The sequence below is a fragment of the Drosophila innubila genome (assembly GCF_004354385.1).
Source record: "Drosophila innubila isolate TH190305 chromosome 2R unlocalized genomic scaffold, UK_Dinn_1.0 1_C_2R, whole genome shotgun sequence".
Lineage (NCBI taxonomy): Eukaryota > Metazoa > Arthropoda > Insecta > Diptera > Drosophilidae > Drosophila > Drosophila innubila.
The window spans coordinates 17470189-17489478 of NW_022995374.1; the positions used below are offsets into that span (position 1 = coordinate 17470189).

Consider the following 19290-nt stretch of genomic DNA (forward strand, 5'->3'; position numbering starts at 1 on the left):
GCACCGTTGTGGCACGAAAAGCCAAAGGACCGCCCGAATGGGGCAGAGATAGCCCGACAGAGATGTCCTTAAAGAGGACATAAGTTACGGCTGTCGGGGGTGCATTTATTTTAATATTTAGCTGATAAGACTCCGCGAGATATCTTAATTAGATAAGTGCGCTGTTAACTACGTCCTCAACTTGTGGACTACGGGTTTATTTTTGTCTTGCCTCTTGCCCCACAAATCCAATAAGCTACAAAGTCATTTTGTGGTAACAACATTTTTAGCCTTACTGCGTACTAAAAAGTGAGTGAAATTTCGTAAAGAATTCTTTGATCTTTGACTTACTATATATATACAAGTCTGTTCTATAAATATATAGACATTTTAATGGCAATTGCTTTTAAAGACAACCGAATAAAAGTTCGATGTTCCTAAAGCGTCAGATTTCATTCTGTCATCTATTTATTTCAAATTAAAACTAAAATTTGAATTTTGCAGGCACAATAGCCAATTCATTAAAAATGTGTAATGAGTCGTTTTTTAAATTTAAAAAAAAAACTTCAAACTTTTATTTATTGCTTTCTTATATCACTAATAATTATTAATTGGTCAAAACTCCTCAAAGATTGCCAAACTTTAAGATTATCTATTAAGTATATTATCTAAATGACTCTGTTTCCATTTCTATCTTATCAGCAATTTCTAAAAATTTTATATAGACTAATTGCATACTTTTTGGAGCATAAATTAAAGTTATTTAACTTATTTCTCATATAGCAATTTTTAGAAATAGCTTGGAAGCGATAACAGCAATGATAAATATAAACCGAATGTACTGAGCAGCAAATAAATTGAACTAAATACAGCCGAAAATATTTGGTATTGTGTCTATTTCTAGCCTGGTTGATGAATTGGCTCTTTGCAGCTCGTTGTGCTTTTGCTATCTCTATCAGGCACTGCAGCTGCAAATGCAAGATATACTCATCAGTTACACGTAAGCTGCCTACACATCATCCGAATTTTCACACAATTTTCACAGAGGCAACAGTCTGGACTTGGACACACCTCTCGGAGCAGTCGACAGAAATTGAACCATCACAAAGTGCATAACCATCATATGGGCATAATCACAAGCTGCCAGCTCTGGGCTCTCTCCTCACCTGCCCTCCTTTCTGCCGCTCTATCCGGCAAAGACAGGCGATACCGAGTTGGGCCACTTGGCCAGGCAATGACTGGACATGAACTGGATGATACTGATGATGGTGATGGTGATGGTGATGGTCATGCAAGCGCATTTTCACATTCACACAGTTGGCTGGAAAGGCTTTTCAGAAAGGCCAGGGCAGACAAATTATGGCCACGATTGCGACTGCCACAACGACTACTTGTTGGACCCAGAGGAGGTCTCTTAGAAAGGAGGCTCCAACTGGTGCTGGTGCTAGTGCTGGTGCCTCGGCGATAAGCATTTGCGTGATTAATGAAATTTGATGCCCGTGCCAGGAGAAGGGCACCAAAAAAAGGAAAAGAGTTGTGAATCTAGTGGAAGAATTAGGCAGTCACAAGGTAGCGAAAGGAAGCCTTGCACACCTTTCCACAAACAATTGCAAGTAGGCTTAAACACACACACACACAGTATGACTTATGGTCATCGGCATACACACTCAGTGGGCGGGCCAGTTGGTCTAATTGGCTGTCCCGTCGTACTCCAATTAGAATTCGTAATCGCGCACGCTTCGCCCATTTGAATTTATATCGAAATTTAATTTAATTAATAGTGCCCCAAGTGGACCATACCTTAAGTTGGCCAGGTGTTTGTTTTGGCCACATCTACCCATTGTTATTGGCCAACTTGCCTATCGCAGCGGGAAGTGTCAAAAAGTCAACTCAATAACTGTTTATTTTATTGGCATATTTCCAATTTCCATCTGTGGCCTACTTGCAACTAGCCGCCTTTTATATGTTATGTACATGTGTATATATATATGTGTACTAGACTGTGGTGTGACTCAGGGCCACTCCAGAGGCGAATTGACGGGTTTGTTGGCGACTCTACGTGGCGAAATTTGAGCCTCTTTGCATGTTGGCCAATGCTTTTGCTCTTATCTCAAACTGTAGGTCGACAGTTTATTAGCCCACTCAATTTAATTCTCCTTCAATGCTTGCAAATCTAATAGATAGTTGCGCAACTATAAATTGTTATAGAAATCTTAAAAGTATTAAATTTAAGGATTCAGCAAAAAAGCAGGGATATCTTTCAATTGATACATTTCATGATATTTATGATATCTTCAAGTGTTAAGTTAGTTTTAGTCATAATAAAAATTAGCATTCCAAATAAATTCATTATAAATTTATCACACTTGGGGGACATTTTTTGAACGAATTAATAAACAAATTTGTTTTATACTAATAAATAATATTTTAAAATCGATATTTATAATAGTTATTAGTGCCTTAAGTAAATATTTTATTATTAATATTATTTATTATTAAAATAAGGAGCCGAAATAAATAAATATGGAACAGTTTTTCTGACATAGATCTTTTAAAAGTAATTAATTGATTTTATACAAAAGTTTACAGCCATTTGGCTTAATATTCATTTATGTCTTAATGGAAAAAAACTACTGTAAATATACTGCAGGTTAGAAAGAGCATTTCACTTGTAAATTTTTTGCTTGCACTTCACTTTCAATTTATGATGTTGTTTTTTGCTCCCATCGCTTTTTTTTTCTCTGTTCTTTTTTTTTGCGGTTTTGCAGCTTGGCCGCCCACCTGATAGAGTGATCGATATAAATACAAAACCGCGTTATCTATAACGACTGGGGAGCTCTTACGCCTACGTGGATGTGGATGTGGCTGTGAATGTGAATGGATATGGGTATGGGTATGGATGGGAGTACGAGTACACGCCCATTTGCTACCGTTTAGCCAGATTGATTTCATGCCAGTCGCTGCACGACTCGATGATCATTTCGTGGTGGTGCATTTCCATTTCCATACCCATATCCACATCCAGTGGCAGCAGCGCCCACATTTTCCCAATGCTGAATGCTGAATGCTATGGCCCATCAATCAAGTTCGAGTGCGAGGACGAGAACTGCACTTCACTTGCCTCCTGGTAACATGATGAAGATGACGGGACGGCGACGGGGACGATGGGTTGGTGGGTGGGTGGGGGGGCGTGGTTAGCCAGTTGGACCCTGAGCGCTTTTGGTTGTTAAAATTGTTGCGGCATCATTTTTCATATCCGCGGCAACGACTACAGCAAACAAAACAAGAGCCACAAAAAGCCAGAAAACAATATCCAGTCGAAAGCTGGCTTCATGGAAAATCGAGTAGCAGCTAACAGCGGGAGCTGTTGCAATTGGACATGGAGCAGGCAACTGAAGCTGGGACCTGAACCTCAAGTTCGGAATCTGTTGATGCGAATACGTGATCGCAGTTTTGTTTTTTGCATTTCTTTTGTCTGCGCCTCCGCCTCCGAAAAACGCTTTGTTTTTGTACTAACCAAACTATCCCCGTCCCCTTCCCCTCCCCATCAAGGAGGGGCAGCCCCCATTGCGTTGTGTGCTCAGCGGCGCGAATTTGTTGCAATTTCTCATTGTCAGCAACGCGTTCGCCGGTAAATTTTGATTAAACGCTCCACGGGAATTCACTTTACTGGTCCGTTTCGCGATTCGCGTTTCGAGTTACTCTTGCATTTTTTTTATTTTGTGTTTTTGGTTTTTATTTTACGAGTATTCTTTGTGTTTTGTTGGGTCTCCGATAGCAGGACCCCTTGTCCTTGCCCCTTTCATTTGAATTTGATAAATGGTGCTCGTGGCGGGGCGATATGTTATGCAATTTAAGGATTTGTTTTTGCTTGCGATACCGCGAAATCAAAAGAAAAATTGTTGCTTAAATGCTTTCACATCTTTGTAACAAATGAATAGGGCTTTTGAAAATCAATTATAAGTTTTGTCAGAGGAATGTTTATAGACATTTCTCATCACTAGGTGAGCGAGGTTCAAAAGGAGAGATCAGTTTATTAAATGTGAGTGCAGAGGAAGTTTTCTAGGTTATGGTTAGAAAACTTTGGTAAGAACTTTTATCAAATATTTGTAAACTTGTTACTATCACAATTTAGATTCTAGATCTCAGCACTGAAATCGCATTAGTTTTGATTAGAGACTGGAAATTTAAGCTATTTATCAAAGATTTAATAATTACAATATGATATTAAAGTAAAATTCAACTAATAGTTGGGTTTTTTTTTTAAGTAAATAAGTTATATATAAAACAACGCGTATAATTGACTTTAATAAAATCAGTCTTTAAATTATTATTAAAATTTATTTTTTGTACTTGTGTCCAACATATATGGTCGCAGATTTTAACAGAGTGAAGTTTAATATTAAGAAGTGGTATGGAAATGTTTGTTGTACAAATAAAAAGAAGATGAATAATAGCCACTAAACATTTCTGTCATACTGGACACAGTTTGGTGTATTATTAGCATTTACCGAAGCTTATGTTACCCTTGTATCTATCATCACAGGGTATACAAAGGAGGCCAATGAAGGAAATCCGATTAAAATGCAATGTTCGGTCGCCTGGACAGCAACAGCCCCAATAACATGCTGTAATAATAATTTTGCTCCAATTAATCAGCGTTAAATCAGCGAGTCGACATCATCCGACGCGTCTCTCGATGCGATTCCATTCGATATACTATACATATATAAAGCAATTGCCGCTTTTGTTTTGCCGCTTTCCTTTTGTTGTATTCCACAATGTACATGTTGTTATTGTTGTTGTATCTGCTGTTGTTGTACCCATTGCCGACGCGGATCAATGTCTGGGAAAGTAGCAGATGCCCAAGTCGATGTCGGGTTCCATTAAGCTTAACCAATAAAGCACAAACATGAGAAGTGAATTTTGTAATTAAAGCAAGAAATATAATGTACATTTTTAATTGAATTTGTAGACAATATAATAATTTAATTACAAATACTTAAAATAAATAATTACATAGATTAGGAATGCAGATTTGCTGAATCTGATAGCGCCTTCAATGTGATTCCACAAATTTCTATGGGTTAGTTAAGTATACAAAAAATAACTTTATAATCATAAGTATTTTATACATGTCTTTACTACTAATACTTACATATGGATGTACTGCAAAATATGTACTTATGCCAATAACGAGACTCAGACTCAATTGAGTTCAACATCATCGACAACATTGACATTTGATGTGCCTGGAGTGTTTTCGTTGTGGAACCTTTGACTTGGGATTGCTTAAGTTGTTTTCTTTTACCTTTTTGCGCTTTTGTAAATACTTAAAATTGGCCAAGGACTGGGCGGGTTCTTGTTGTATGATTGCTTTCGATGCTTTTAGCAACTGATTTTCAACTTAATTGCTTCGTTGTGGGTCTGTCTTTACAAGGGGGCATCCATCGAAGATTCCAACTGTCTGTCAGCCGTAGGTGGTCCCCATAACGAGCTAATGAAATGTGAGTTGAAACTAAATGGTTGGCTCAGCAGTGAGTCAGTCAGTCAGTCAGTCAGTCAGGAACAACTGTCAAAAGCAACAACTTCAACTTGCAAGAAAAAATAACATTAAAGACATGCAAATTGTGTAGTAATTGCTGTCATCATTCAGTTAAAGTGTTTTTCTTGCTGTTGAACATTTGTGAAATGCCAACAACAAAGAAAGACATACAACAGAAATACAATAACATAATGGTATAACAGTTCTGCAAAGAAATCTTTGCGAAAGCACTGAAATTTATCGACTAACAGCAACTTGCGCATCACTAATCAGTGCTGTCAAACGTGGTTTGATTTATCTACAATCTAAAGCTATGCAGTTTTTTTTAAAGATAAATAAATGTGTTGACATTTTTGCAGATATATTAAAAACATTAATTTAACTGAATAATTTTATCATTTCTGCTTAGAGTTAATGCACAATAATTGCAATTAATTAAATGGATTTTCACTACAATCATACATAAAAAATACTTTTTTTTTAAATCTATAATTTCACAACACTGTTCAGCTTTCGTGCAGGAATAAAAAGCACGTGCAATAAAATCTGCTGATACGAATCAGCAATTAAATTCGAGTTTGCAACGCATTTGGTAAGACCATCGTAAGTTCTGACTCTGGGCCTTTTGGATTTGCTAATTAACACATCAGTAAGCTCGTGTTGGGCTTAATTAATGATGCCCATTGAAATTTGCATACGATTTTGCGAAATGTGTCCTTCTGGTCTTGGCCAAGAACTGGTTCTTGGGTTATATTTAGACCAAAGACAAGTTGCAGCTGCCACTTGGATGGTCTTTTAAAGAGAACGTTTAATTTGTTGTAAAATCAGAGAAAACCAGTTGCATTTGGACCAACAAACAAACAAACGAACCAACTGAGATTCCACTGACTGACCCTCTGTGTAGGTGTCGTTGTCGTTGTCGTTGTCACCGGTTCCGGCTTAGCCTCGACGTGTCAATATCGCTTACATCATCATATTGGATGCACAACTAGACAATGTCAATGGCCAACTGTGAGCTACCGGTGTGGTCTGGTCTGCTTCGGTCCCAAGACCAGGTCTAAACGGGCCCATGTCACTGGCCACTTGGCTGTCAGCCAGCGGCGCCTGCGGTTGACACTTTTTCGCGCCGACACGCCCGCTAATCTGCTCATGCATACCATCATCATCATCATCGTCATCATCATCCAGGGACGGGGGTCGAGTGCCAAGTCAAGTGATGACTTGACACTTTGGTTGAGCAGCTGGTGGTCGAGTCCCAAACAGTCTCCCACAAAACTTGGCCAGAATATTCGTATTAGATCAATGATATCGTTTACATTTTGTGCTCTCAACTGGCAAATTCATTAACATATATGTTTGTATTTACAGCTCATTAGCGTGCAAGATCACTTGGATTGGAGGTTGACACTTTTTTAGGATGGCCAGTCCCCTGTCCAACTTGGAGCCTAACAACAAGTAAGCTGGCAATAAACATATCCAGCATAAATCTTGTCATAACCGAATCTTTATTTAAAAGCTCTGCCACTGGCATCATGGTGGGTGTAATCTTTGATGAGGGCGTCATTCTGGCCGTCACCATGGCGGGTAGCCTCATTTACTATCTGGACGATCGCATCTAGTAATATGCTAGTACGTATATTGTCCGAATCTGTATTAACCCGTTTTCTTGTTAGCTGTTGTGCTAGCAACACTGGCTTTGATCGGGAGGCATTGCTGGAAACGGCTACCAAACTGGAGGACATGTCGCACTTGGTGTCTGGCTTCAAGGGAGCAACTGTGTCCCAAGTCCTCGACTTGCTCACTAAGAAGTATGAGACGGCCGAAGGTACCGAGCTGCTTTTAGCTGGCGAGGATGTCAGTGGCCTGCATCTGGTCACGTTGAAATCCTTTGGTGCCTACACACATGTCTGTTATGCAGCCCTGGGTACAGGTGCCGATGAAGCCATCGATTACCTTAAGAACGAATGGAAATGCGGCATGAATCTGAGACAGGCTGAAAGACTAGCACGAAGAGCCGTTGCCATTGGTAATAAAAACCTATCCAAAGTGGATTTATGCTTTATATTCAAGCGTCCAGGCGAGACATTTGCATAGGAGATAGAAAGATAGATCATAGCTAAAACGACTGATTAAAATAGATTATGTGTTCATCTTCAAGCAGAAATAAATTAGTTGCTGATGCTCAGCTGACCGGAGTTTAAATAATTAACCACATTTCTCAGGGCACATTCTGAGCATAGATTATCTGCAGCTTTAATAAACGTCCTAGTCGCTCTCCTGGCCCAGATGACTATTGCAATCGCTGGTCACCGGTGCAGGTAAATGGTAAATGGCAAATGGTAAATGCAGAGTAAGCACAAATGATTTATGCGCCAAGGCAGCATATAATTAATAATGATTAAAAGCTGGCGCCCATCAACAGAACCAACATTGGATGCCCTCTCATAAGCAACTCGATTCCTTGGGTGTAGTATATGAAGCACTAATCGCTCTGGACATCGGACTGGGACATGAACCGACGGACGGAACGACTTTCCTACGAAATGAAAAGTGGTATAGTCAAGATCAAAAAATCCACTGGCGCCCTGGAGACGACCCGCTGTGTGGATTAACTTGAATTTATATGTGGCATTTGAATGCTTCATATTGGCTACGAGTCGAGCTCGGACTGAGACTTTGTATGTGCGTGACCAGGTTTCATTTTCATTAGCCTCGTTACCGTCTTGGGTCGTGGTCGTCTTGGGTGGTCGGTCCTCCAGTGACAGCACCTGGGTGGCATTATGTTGTCAGCATCTCGACTTTCCATTGCAGCAAAACTGCTAATTGATTTGCTCGCTCCAAATTACTCGTACTATGAAAATATCTTTTTGTTTTTTGCGGTGTCATAATAGTAATTATTTTAATAATAACTTATCATGTTGGATGGTTACTTTTCAGAGTCGGTCATTTGATAGTGACGATATTCCTTCTTCAGTTCCCACATTTGCTTATGGGCTGGATTCTTGCTGTAGTCGCCAATGTCCTTCAGTATTGTCTTCAACACAAACACGGACTGTTTGGTAATGAATGCCAGATCCTTCAAAGAATAATATTGATGCTTCTCAAAGGCCTGGAACAGCAATTCCATGATTGCCTCCTTGCTGAGAGTTCTTGAGCCAGCCTCTTTCTTCCGCTTGGCCTCCTCCCGCTGCAATGAGGAACAATAAATATCTATATATGTACTCATATCGACACAAGATGCATCTCACATTGTGAATGTGGCTGCTGACAGGTTTGAAGTTCTTCACAATATTATTTAGCGGCTCCGCGATACGTTGTTGTTTAATGTCACGTAAGGACTGCTGTTTCATCATAAAGTACTGGGAGTTACATACGGGATGGCACTCCATTTTGTGGGTAATCCAGCCCTCCATGGCCGGCTCCTCATCATCGACCGTTGAAAAAATACACGTCCGTTGGGTAGCCCTGGCCGATTTCGATAGTTTCAGCTCGTGCTCGCTGGTAATCATTTTTTCTGGGTCCAGATTAATTACTTGATCGCTTAGTAACAGCTTCACTTTGGCCGGTTCTATGGCATCCATGGAATTCTCCATACGCAATGTGGCCACCTGCATGTCGGAGGGGGATTTATCCCATAGTTTGGCCACGTAGTTTGGCACCTTTACTAGCCAAATGCCTCGAGAGGCTTTCGACATATTCATTTTTCGTTTCTTATGATTTTCTTGGGACATTTTTCTGAAAAAAATAATTCGAACTGGAATGAAGCAGATCTCGGTGAGAATTGATAAAAAACTAAATTTGGCCAAAACGAAATACTTTCATGCTTCCTCATGGCTTCCTATATATAGGTAATTTTTAATTTTTATAGCTGAAAAGTTGAATAATTTTAATTTTGGCGCAGTTTGATTACAGTTACAAAGCTCGATATTATAATCAATGTTGCTCTATTGATAAAACCATCATTTAAATATGGTCACACTTAATGGAACAGAGCATGAAATATTCTTAAAAATAAAAAATAGTTTACAGGCTTTATTGCCATAAATTTATCTGAAGGAATGTAAAAAAAAGCAAATATATCATGTGAATATTTTATTTTTCGGAATATTGCAATCTTGCGATAAGTATCGACTAGTACAAATATATCGATATTTGAACAGCTCTAGGTATTATCGATAAGCTGACAATATACTCATTTCGTAAATGTCAACGTGTAGATGAGTTCTAATTATTTCGAAAACTATTAGATGAAAAATGGGGAAAAAGAAGTCAAATCCTAGGCAGGTAAATAAGTTATTGTTTTAATCGAACAGCTTACCAAGTTATCTATAAATTTTACAGGTCAGCATTGCTGAAAGAGCGCCCTATCAGAAGTCAGTTAAAAATACTGCTCAGGGTGAGTGTGAAAAGTTATTTATATTTCATATATTGCTGATCGAGTGAATTTTATTTTCAGAGCGTTCAAGTGTTTCCGTGCCAAATACCCGTGAGAATTTTGAGAGTGTACCGCGTCAACGTGTGAGTATATTGGTTCAGCTTGAATTTTTATTCATTTCAAAATATTGAAATGGGGTTTAATTCACAGGGACGTCCTCGCAAGGTTCCTCTTGATGAGGCGGCAGCCGTGCGGGAAGATGACGTTGGCGCCGTCATCTCCAAGGCCTTGCACCTGGTAAAAACCAACAACAAACCCATTTTAACTCAGCAGAACGGATTTTCTCGTAATCTCAAGGCAGATGCAATTATGGGAGCCTTTCTCCTGGACGGTGAGCTGGTATTTGCCGTGAGATTTAAGGGTCGCAAGTTACCCCAATTTATACAAGCCCAAGAAGTGCATGTTCGAGCTCCCATCTTATATATTCAATATTATGTAGCTAATATGAACTATGACTAATTTCAATACTACATATACTTATGCAGGACTTAGACAATCATACATGATTCGAAATATAATATAAAACATAAGTGAAGAGAATTGTTAAAATTTTATTTCACTTAGAAATTCACACGTTTTTAAGTCAGTCTTAAGTTTGTGCAACAAGTTGTAGCCACAGGTGTTCTTCTGTGCAACATGCGACTATTTGCTTAAAGCCAACAAATTTGCAAAGTTAACGTCGCATTAGGGTTACCATCACGCCCTGGTTCGCATATAAATCCAGCTTTTACCTGCAATATCTGTACTCGCACTCTCATATATTCTGCAACGTCCGCGAGTTCCGCAGTCTCAGCTTGCATAGAGGGTTAGGGGTTAGGGGGTTGTAGTGTGGGGGGTGGATTCCCCCCAGGCTGACTTGTGGATGCCGCAGATAAATTTTCATGTTGTCACACACCTGTGCCGCGCATGCACATAAATATATCTGCGAATCGAGCCGCCAAAAGGTGGCAACAAAGGTGCAACAATTTCAGTCGAAATAAGATATCACAGGGAGAGGCATTCAGATCGCACCCAGTCGCCCAGACGGAGGTGTAAAAAAAATTGAAAGCGAAATATTATTAAAATGCCGCATTGTTGAACGTCTCCCAGTGGCAGATGCAGACAGACGGACAGACAGACGGACAGACAGACGGACAGACGGACAGAAAGAGGCGACTTCTTCTTGGAACTTGCATCCTCGCGACTTGCGTTTATTTATGGCGAATATTTGATTTTCGAATTTCGTTTTTGGCATTCGTGTCTCGTGCTGTTATCGCCGTGGCATTGACATTTCGACTGCAACTCTGCGGTGCAGGCGTTGTAGCAGAAGTCACTGCATAAATATTTGCTTATTTATGCACAAAAGTCAACACTCAGTACACAAAGTACACAGACTGTGGCTGCTTATCGGTTCAGCGCAGAGAGAGAGAGAGAGAGAGAGAAGAAGAGGGAAATTTGTGGCTATACATTTTGGGCCGACGCAACAGGTCGGAAACGAGATAAATGTGTTAAGGAAATAACTACGTAAATGATTAAAGGTAGCAGATAAGCATAACATGGTAAATGTGATTGTGCAAAGATAAAAACGTAGAAAGTTCAACATTAAGTTTGAAAGTATTGCAAATATCCATATTACTCATACGCAGATTGGTACAAAGTTTCATGTCTATGATATTGTTTATGATTTATAGTTGAAATTTGCCGGTAAAGAGAGCTCCTTTCGATTCTAAATATATTTGAGTATCTTTTATGACTTGCTGATAATAATTCTTCTGTTAATGCAGTTTATATTGTAATATCTGAAGAGTCTCTCTCATTGTCAGCTGTGCCTCTCCATTGTTAAGTAAAAATTAAAAATTGTGGGCATTGCCTCGGCAGTTTATTATATGACGCTGTAGTCCGTGGTCTGGACGCGGACCTGAGTCGATGTCCGCTTCTCTTAACTGCCCAATCATAATTCACTGGCCAGCGCGAGGATAATCGTAGTGTCCTCCCCTCAGTGCATCCTTTGTACCGCCAAACCAACCACAAGCCTGTGCGTCTGGGTGCAATAATTTAAAAAATTGCTCTATTATTTATTTGAGCATATGTCAATGAAATGTATTTATTTATTCATGGCAGCAACAATAAACAAAATGCCAGTAAAGTCAGCGTGCTGTTAATGAGCGGCATGACGACGACATAGGGACGGAAAGGGGTGAAAAGGAGCAGGGGGCGTTACTGTGGGGTGGGAAAACCGAGGAGGGGCTGCCGCTGTTGACGTTAATTGACCGCAACCATTTTTTTTCCTGCAGCGTGCAGTAAATTTTAATGAAATTGCTGCCGTGCATTGCGAGTTGTTTGTTGGCCGCCCAAAACGGGGCGTGGCCTGTGGATTGCTGCATTTGCAACTGTAATGGAAACTGCAACGGCAACAGCAACAGCAGCATCAACTTAAAGTGCTGATGACACGCCTGTCAGCGACACTTTGTGCCGCTTGTTGCATGAAAACATTTATAAAATAAAATAAAATAAATATACATAAAATGTGAATGCAAAAATGAAATAAAAAATCATGCAAATTGCCGAGGCTTAATTTTCGACGCCCTGACAAGGGATAAGCCGGTCTTGTCCACGTTGTTGTTGTTGTTGTAGTTGTTGCTATTGTTGTGGTTGTTGTTGGCGAGTCTGTTTAATGTTTTGCTTTCTGGCCAGGCTTCCATTTTTGATGTCGCTGCATTTATAAATTAATTAAAAATAAATTACTTTATGTTGCATGTCGAATTTCATTAAATTTAGCCACAACAACAACAACAACAACAACACTGGCAAGCAAACGTTTTGTTTCCTTTGTTGTTGCACAACATTAATAATTATGCTGGATTTTAAATGTGCTCCAACAATTGGTTGTAGTCTTTTCATGCATACATAAAAATGTCTCTGTATATTTAAATAATTACCGATCATTTCCTTTCCACACTTAAGTTAAAGTTGATGCTTAAATATTGATTTTAATTAAGGGTATATAAAAATACACAACTCTTATTATTCTTTCAATCTTATAGAGTGTAATCAATTTAGACGCTGCTTATTTGGAAAGTTAGATCGAATAATGCAGCATAAATTCCTATTTAATTGACTAACTTGGCCAACTCAGTCAAGTTTTGGTCCAGACCAGAAATTGGTTCAAGTCTTGTATTGAAAAGAATTTAATTAAGCACGCAGGGTTTGACGGAGTGAATGGCTTCTGCAATTTGCCTAAAACTAACCAACAGAGTTAGTTAGACGAACTGAGGAGAGCTGAGAGTTGCCGTTGGCTAATCTCGAATTTAATTTGAGAGACTTGCCGGTCTGACCCCAAAGGTTGCACAGTAAATAGAACTTATTAAACCAAGAGGCAATCGGCATAAAAGACGGGGCTGGAACTGAGGCTGAGAGGGCGTGTCGAGTTGTTTAAGTGGCAAAATAACAAAGAGTCTCGAACTAAGGTCCTGAACTGAAACTGGAAAGGAGATTACAGACACTCTCGGTTTGAGTGCCGGCTGGACTTGGCTCGCAACAAAACCGCAAATTAGTTGGCTGCCTCAACGGACACCAGATGGCACAACAACAACAACAACAACAATGCAAACAAACAACAAAGAACATGCAAGCTGCCAGTTGCGAGTTGCGAGTTGCCCCCAATGTCACACATACACATTCACATCCACATCCAAAGCAGATCCACAAACTCAAAACCAAAGCGAGAGACAAAATAAATAAGAAAATATTGTTGGAGCTGCTGCCGCCGGAGGCGTCTTTCCAGGAAAGCCAACAAGAGCCTGAACAACAACAACAACAACAACAGCAGCAGCAGCCGCAGCAGCGTCACCCCCATGACTGGCAACAGCTTCCACAACCTCCACTTCAGTGTCGTGCCCCTCTTTCTACTCCCGTCTCTTATCAGCTCCCGCTGCTTGTGCACCACTTCAAGAAATTGACGCGCGCGTCGCTCCAAATCGCCGTCAACTGTTCGTTGTTGCTTTTACGAGTATCGACTCCATCTGCATCTGCATCTTCAGCTCCATCTCCATCGGCATCGGCATCTCCTTCTACATGTGTACGTGTATGTGCAGTTAGATGCCAGCGCCAGATAAGCTCGCCCAGCCAAGTGTCCCCGACAGCCCTAAACTCCCTGCCCTGCAACTGTCCCCGTCCCCATCTCCATCCCTGTCCCCATCCCTGGCATTGACATTGGCTCTGCTTCACTCTTTGGTGCGCTTCACGCGCTTCGTTTTGTTCATAAATTATAATTTTATGATCACGAACATATTCGTGGAATATGTTGGCGTTACCAGCTCCATTGTCGCCATCGCCGTCTGCTCCCAGGCGCGTTAAATATTAAAGTGTCTACACAAGCGAGAGATACAGCGAGAAGAAGAGTCTACTGAAAATTGGTCCCGCTTGGTGTCTTCAAGCAGTGTCATCGCTTGTGTGTTGTTGCCATTTGTGTTTACACTAATTGAAGAACTCGACTTGGACACTACTCACTCCAGCTTCGTCACAGCGCTGGACACTTTAACACCATCCCAACACCATTCCAGCTCCAACCCAACACCAACCCAACTCCTTCTCCAACTCCTTCTCCAATCAATGTCAAGCGGCTTCCGTGGCCTGTGGCGCAGTCGCAGTCGCATTCGCCCGAGTGCGAGTTCGCTTTCCATTCGCCATGGTTTTAATCGTAAAAATTCTTTATTGGCCCTGGGCTGGGGTAGATCTTTCCTAGACTGAAATTAGTCTGTTTAAGTTTGCCGCCTGAAAAGCAGTGGAAATTGACGAGACTCGCGCCTTTATTGAAACTCGTAAATCAATTAAGTTTGCAGACAGCTGAAGTTCAAATATTGCATTATTTATGCCTTTTAATTAGCATACTCGAAGATTGCTTTCTCAGTTTAAACACACATATAGTACTTGTGCATTAGCACGCACAGACATTCAAATGTAAATTTAAATTCAAAGTCTACCGCCTGATAGTTAAATTGGAGGCGTTACCAACGGCAATAAAATGAAATAACGATGTCTTTCAGTGTTGGCAATATTTCTTTGAAAGCCTCTCTTAGTGTTGTTAGCTGGTATGGAAAGTAAGAAAAAAAATTATCACTAATGGTAATTAAATATATCAAAATAGAGACTAAATAATGATAGAATTGGCATTCCATAAGAAAATCTGTTAAAATTTGTCAAGAGGAAATAAATTTAATTTTCCAATTTTAATATAGCATAAAAAAATACTTTTTAACTAGTTTAATTAACTTTTGTATTCTGATTTTATTCATTTCTTACTCTTTCAACTGGAATTGAAGAAAAATTATCAACTTTTTTATTCATAAAAAAGTTTATAAAATAAAAACAGTTATGCTGTAATACTTTGTTAAGAAAGTGTAAATTAATTGAACTTTATTTTAAGCTTTGGCCTTTATTAACTTGCGACAATTTGTTTTATGTTGCTCCTTCTTCGCCTTGCATGATTTCCATTGTACAGCAACAACACATTTTTGCTTCGTTTATGTTGCTTAATTTGAATTTGTAGCACATAATGAACTTTAGCATGCAATAAAATGAAATTTAATATTGCTATCTACGTATGTATGTGGTTAGAGACTGTAGGGAGGCCTCATCGTGGTTGTAGTCCTAATTAGTTCCTTCCGCATAATTGTGCAGGCAACGAGTAATTTTAATATTAAACTGCAATTGCTAAATGAATTTATTGTTTTGGCCAGCCTTGGGAATATATTTTGTTTTGGCCGGCCTTGGGAGTACTTTGTCCCAGCCCTGGCGTAGAAATTGTCCAAAATGCCACATTATGATGAGAAGTTTGCAAAATCAATTGCAATCCATTAGTTACTTAATTAAAAGTCCAAAAACTCTTCAAGCCTTTTTCAAACTTTAATCTTTTGCAATGCAATAAATCTCCATTTGGAAGAAATGACAAAATATTTAGTTGACTGGCATATCTATCATCATTATCATCCTCATCATCTTCATCATCGTCAAGTTACAGTCGACTGCTGGCTTAATTCCCTGGAAATCCAAGTTGAAAGTTGAAGGCAAATTAGCAAAAGCGTCAAAATTGCGCCAGCGTGAAAATTAGAATTAAAAGCTGCAAAAGTTGCCAAGCAGCTAAACAAGAAGAAGAACAAACTTTTGGACTCACCAACAAAATTAACCAAAAATGGAATTACTCCCTTACAGATATGGAGTACATGTTTGTGTGTGTTTGGCCTCGAGTGTGCTGTTGAAAATTTGATGTAAAATTGTTACCAACTAATAAGCATTTTACTCTGCTACTCGTAGTATAAAGAGATCAACGACTTGGAAATTAGTTAAACTAGTAGTTTATTATAGAATAGTTCTACTATAGTTTTACCATCATATAATTTATGAATTTAAGCTGAAATACGTTTACTTCAAGTGTCCTGTTTCTCAGCTCATTAAGCTATCACACTTACAGATTTAGCATACCAGTCCACACTTCACACCTGAGAGAAACACTTGAAATTGGAACCACAATGCACAGTTCTTTAAGCACTCTCCATCTACCCTTATACAAAGTGCAAGCAATCGCATCTGCAATTTCTTGTGGTTTACGTGGAGTACATTTCAATTGCCCCGAAAGCTGCCACAACTACAGCTTGAACTTCATTTGCGAGTGCGATATTTTTAAGTAAATCAGCATAAGATTGAAATTTGATAGGTAATTCTGTGCGATACCCTGTAATGAAAGAAACTATTTAAAAAAAGCATTGGGCATTTATGAAATTATGGCTTTTCATTTTATTTCATTTTTATTTTATCATAAATTTAATCCGCATAATTTGGTTCAACTGATAACCAATAAAAACCAGAACAGTACTGATTATATTCATTTTAAATTAAGGTTTATTTAAGAAACAGGGTATCTCGTTGATAGCACACCCGCGCTTATTTTTATTTTGTGTGCTTCTTGTATTTTATTACAATGCTTTATGAGCGCGCAAAGCGAAAATCTGTTGGAAGTGCAGTGCAGTGAAATTAATTAAAAACGCCCACATTTCAGCGATAAATCAGTGGCGGATGCGGCGACGGGAACGGCGACCAACGACGGCGACGACGACGACGACGACGACGACGATGAAGACCGAGGGCAAGATTAAACGACAGCAGCAGGCGACGCTTCACACACACTTGCACACACACACACACACAGGCAGCAACTCACACGCGCAGATTTGTTGTGCTCGTGCGGTGCCATAAGTCGTTCCCCTCCCTTGGACAACCGACAACCGACAAGCGTCAACGGGCGACGAGCCGTGTTTGCTTAAGAGCCACTAATAATCCATTGTTGGCTTTTGTCCTTGCCGCTGTTGTTGCAGCTGCTGCCGCCGTCGAACCGCAGCAATCGAACGCAGTGCAGCCAAAAGAAATTGCATGTTCAACAAGCAGCTTTACCAGGGTTGCCACAACAACAACAACAAGAACAGCAACAACTATAACAACCATAACAGTCACATTGAGCAGAACATTTTTTGGAAAACAAAAGTTTGTTTATTTTCGTTATTTGTTGTATTCCATTTTATAAGTCTCAAACAGCTTTTATGTGTGTTCCACTCGGTTTGCCGGATGACAGCGTCCCGTGCTCTGTTCTCCGGTCTCCGTACTCCCGTAGTCCCTTTGCTTCGAGCTTTTTTGAGTGCATAAAATTTCAGATTTATTTATGTTTCAGTTTTGTTGCGGCCTCTTCCGTTTCCTCCTACTCCGCCCTCTCTCTCTTTCTGCTCTGTTTGCATATAAAATGTGTTTTAAATTAAAAATTTACTTGCAAAAATTTTCGATTTTTTTGTTCGAAAATAAAATTTATGCAGATACTTTTAATGCTGACAGCGACAGTGGTGGACCGAACAGTTCCAGAGTTTCCCCCTCTCAGTTTTTGGCGCCAAGTGCCAATTTGGCAAGGCGGCCAGTTCTTCAATACTCTTACAGTCCATATCATAAATATTGGCCTCGGCTTGTCTCTGAAATTGTCGACGTTTTTATGAACGACGCGGTGTCCAGAATGAGGGCCAGTTGAGCATTCGGAATGCCAAAAAGCGGCTTAAAAGCTGTTCGAAATTGGGAACGAAATTGCAAATGGCATTACAATTGGTCGACAGTTATAAAAGATACACATGCTTTTAAAAATATCTGATGCTTTACTGCTTTAAGCAGATTTCTGAAATATGTGAGTTTCTTTAAATTATTTTAATTGTAACAGTATAAGAGTTCTTATTAAAAGTTTTTCAAAAATTAAATCGTATGCAGAAAGTCGGAGATGAAATATAGCTGGTAAGCAATTGTAATTTATAATTATAATTATAAATACTTATCAATACATTTTATATTTCAGACGGCAATCCTAAGGGCGTGTGCTTAGATAGCTTACACATTACTTTCAATTTAGCTGACATGTTTCAACAAGTATCTAGATACCATCTATCTAACAGATACTTACACACACGCTACATGGCTGAGATTATGTAATGAAAACGAAACGACCTTTTGATATACGATCGATATGCATTTTAAATGTTGTGTTAAATGGCGTATTTAGCTTGTTCACGGCTAAAGTTATGGGACAACTCCATTGGAGGCGTTGCAGGAGGTCGAAGCGGCAACCGCGACGATAAATATCCAAGTGTAAATGGATACGAGCGCCAGCAAAACAGGCTGATGAGAGAGAGAGAGAGAGAGCCAAAGCAGCCAAGCAATGAACTAATAAAGGACAGCCATGACAACAACAACAGCAAAAAGAACGACAATGATGACGCCGACGCTTTATTAGCCAGACTTTGTTATTGTTATTGTTGCTGTCGTTGTTGTTGTTGTCGTTGCTGTTGGCCGTGTTGGCATTATGTACGTAAGCGCGCGCCGCAAATGCGTTGCCATAAATTTGAAGCTTTAGAGCGGCGGCAGCAACTTAGAGGCAACTCCAACCATGTCTATAGAGACGTCGACGGCAACGGCAACGACGACTGCGTCGGCAATGTTAATGAAGATCAACGATTGGCGGATGCCGACATTGCTGAGATTCCAGCAAAAGCAACAACAACAGCGGCGATTGCAGGCGAACTTCACCTTTCCAATGTGTCCAATGGCCAATGTCCAATGTGGGTGGCCGCATTTCTATGCGTTGCGCGCAAAAAATTCATAAATTTCATTCAATTTTTATTAAACGCAAGGTGTACGAGCAATAAGTGGGAGAAGCGGAGAAAGGAGTGAAGCATTAGGGGCGGTAAGGAGTGGCTGGAACGAAAAGCAAACGATAAAAACGTTCCGGAAATCCGCTCATTACGCCAGGCTTGTAATTAATCTCGAAAAG

The 19290-nt window shown here is 39.8% G+C and overlaps 3 protein-coding genes across 4 annotated transcripts; 2 read left to right on the plus strand and 1 right to left on the minus strand.

The window, feature by feature from the left end:
- Window positions 1–6063: 6063 nt before the first annotated feature.
- Window positions 6064–7709, plus strand: LOC117784573 (proteasome subunit beta type-7-B). 2 transcript variants are annotated; one of them, XM_034622334.1, is made up of 4 exons: window positions 6064–6127; window positions 6893–6979; window positions 7041–7142; window positions 7198–7709. In XM_034622334.1, exons 2-4 carry the CDS (start codon window positions 6942–6944, stop codon window positions 7616–7618), a joined length of 561 nt encoding a protein of 186 aa, XP_034478225.1. In that variant the 5' UTR covers window positions 6064–6127; window positions 6893–6941; the 3' UTR covers window positions 7619–7709. The 2 variants fall into 2 exon arrangements, with proteins under 2 accessions (XP_034478225.1, XP_034478224.1); XM_034622333.1 differs by having other exon boundaries at window positions 6090–6116.
- A 685-nt stretch (window positions 7710–8394) lies between these two features.
- Window positions 8395–9280, minus strand: LOC117784430 (general transcription factor IIF subunit 2-like). Its single transcript, XM_034622165.1, has 2 exons — window positions 8773–9280; window positions 8395–8711 (listed from the first exon to the last, which is right to left on the minus strand). The coding sequence occupies exons 1-2, from the start codon at window positions 9253–9255 to the stop codon at window positions 8451–8453; spliced, it is 744 nt and encodes a 247-aa protein (XP_034478056.1). The 5' UTR covers window positions 9256–9280; the 3' UTR covers window positions 8395–8450.
- Window positions 9281–9734: 454 nt separating this feature from the next.
- LOC117784615 lies at window positions 9735–10474 on the plus strand. The gene is made up of 4 exons (XM_034622411.1): window positions 9735–9808; window positions 9866–9920; window positions 9981–10042; window positions 10110–10474. Exons 1-4 carry the CDS (start codon window positions 9779–9781, stop codon window positions 10416–10418), a joined length of 456 nt encoding a protein of 151 aa, XP_034478302.1. The 5' UTR covers window positions 9735–9778; the 3' UTR covers window positions 10419–10474.
- The last annotated feature ends 8816 nt before the right edge of the window (window positions 10475–19290 follow it).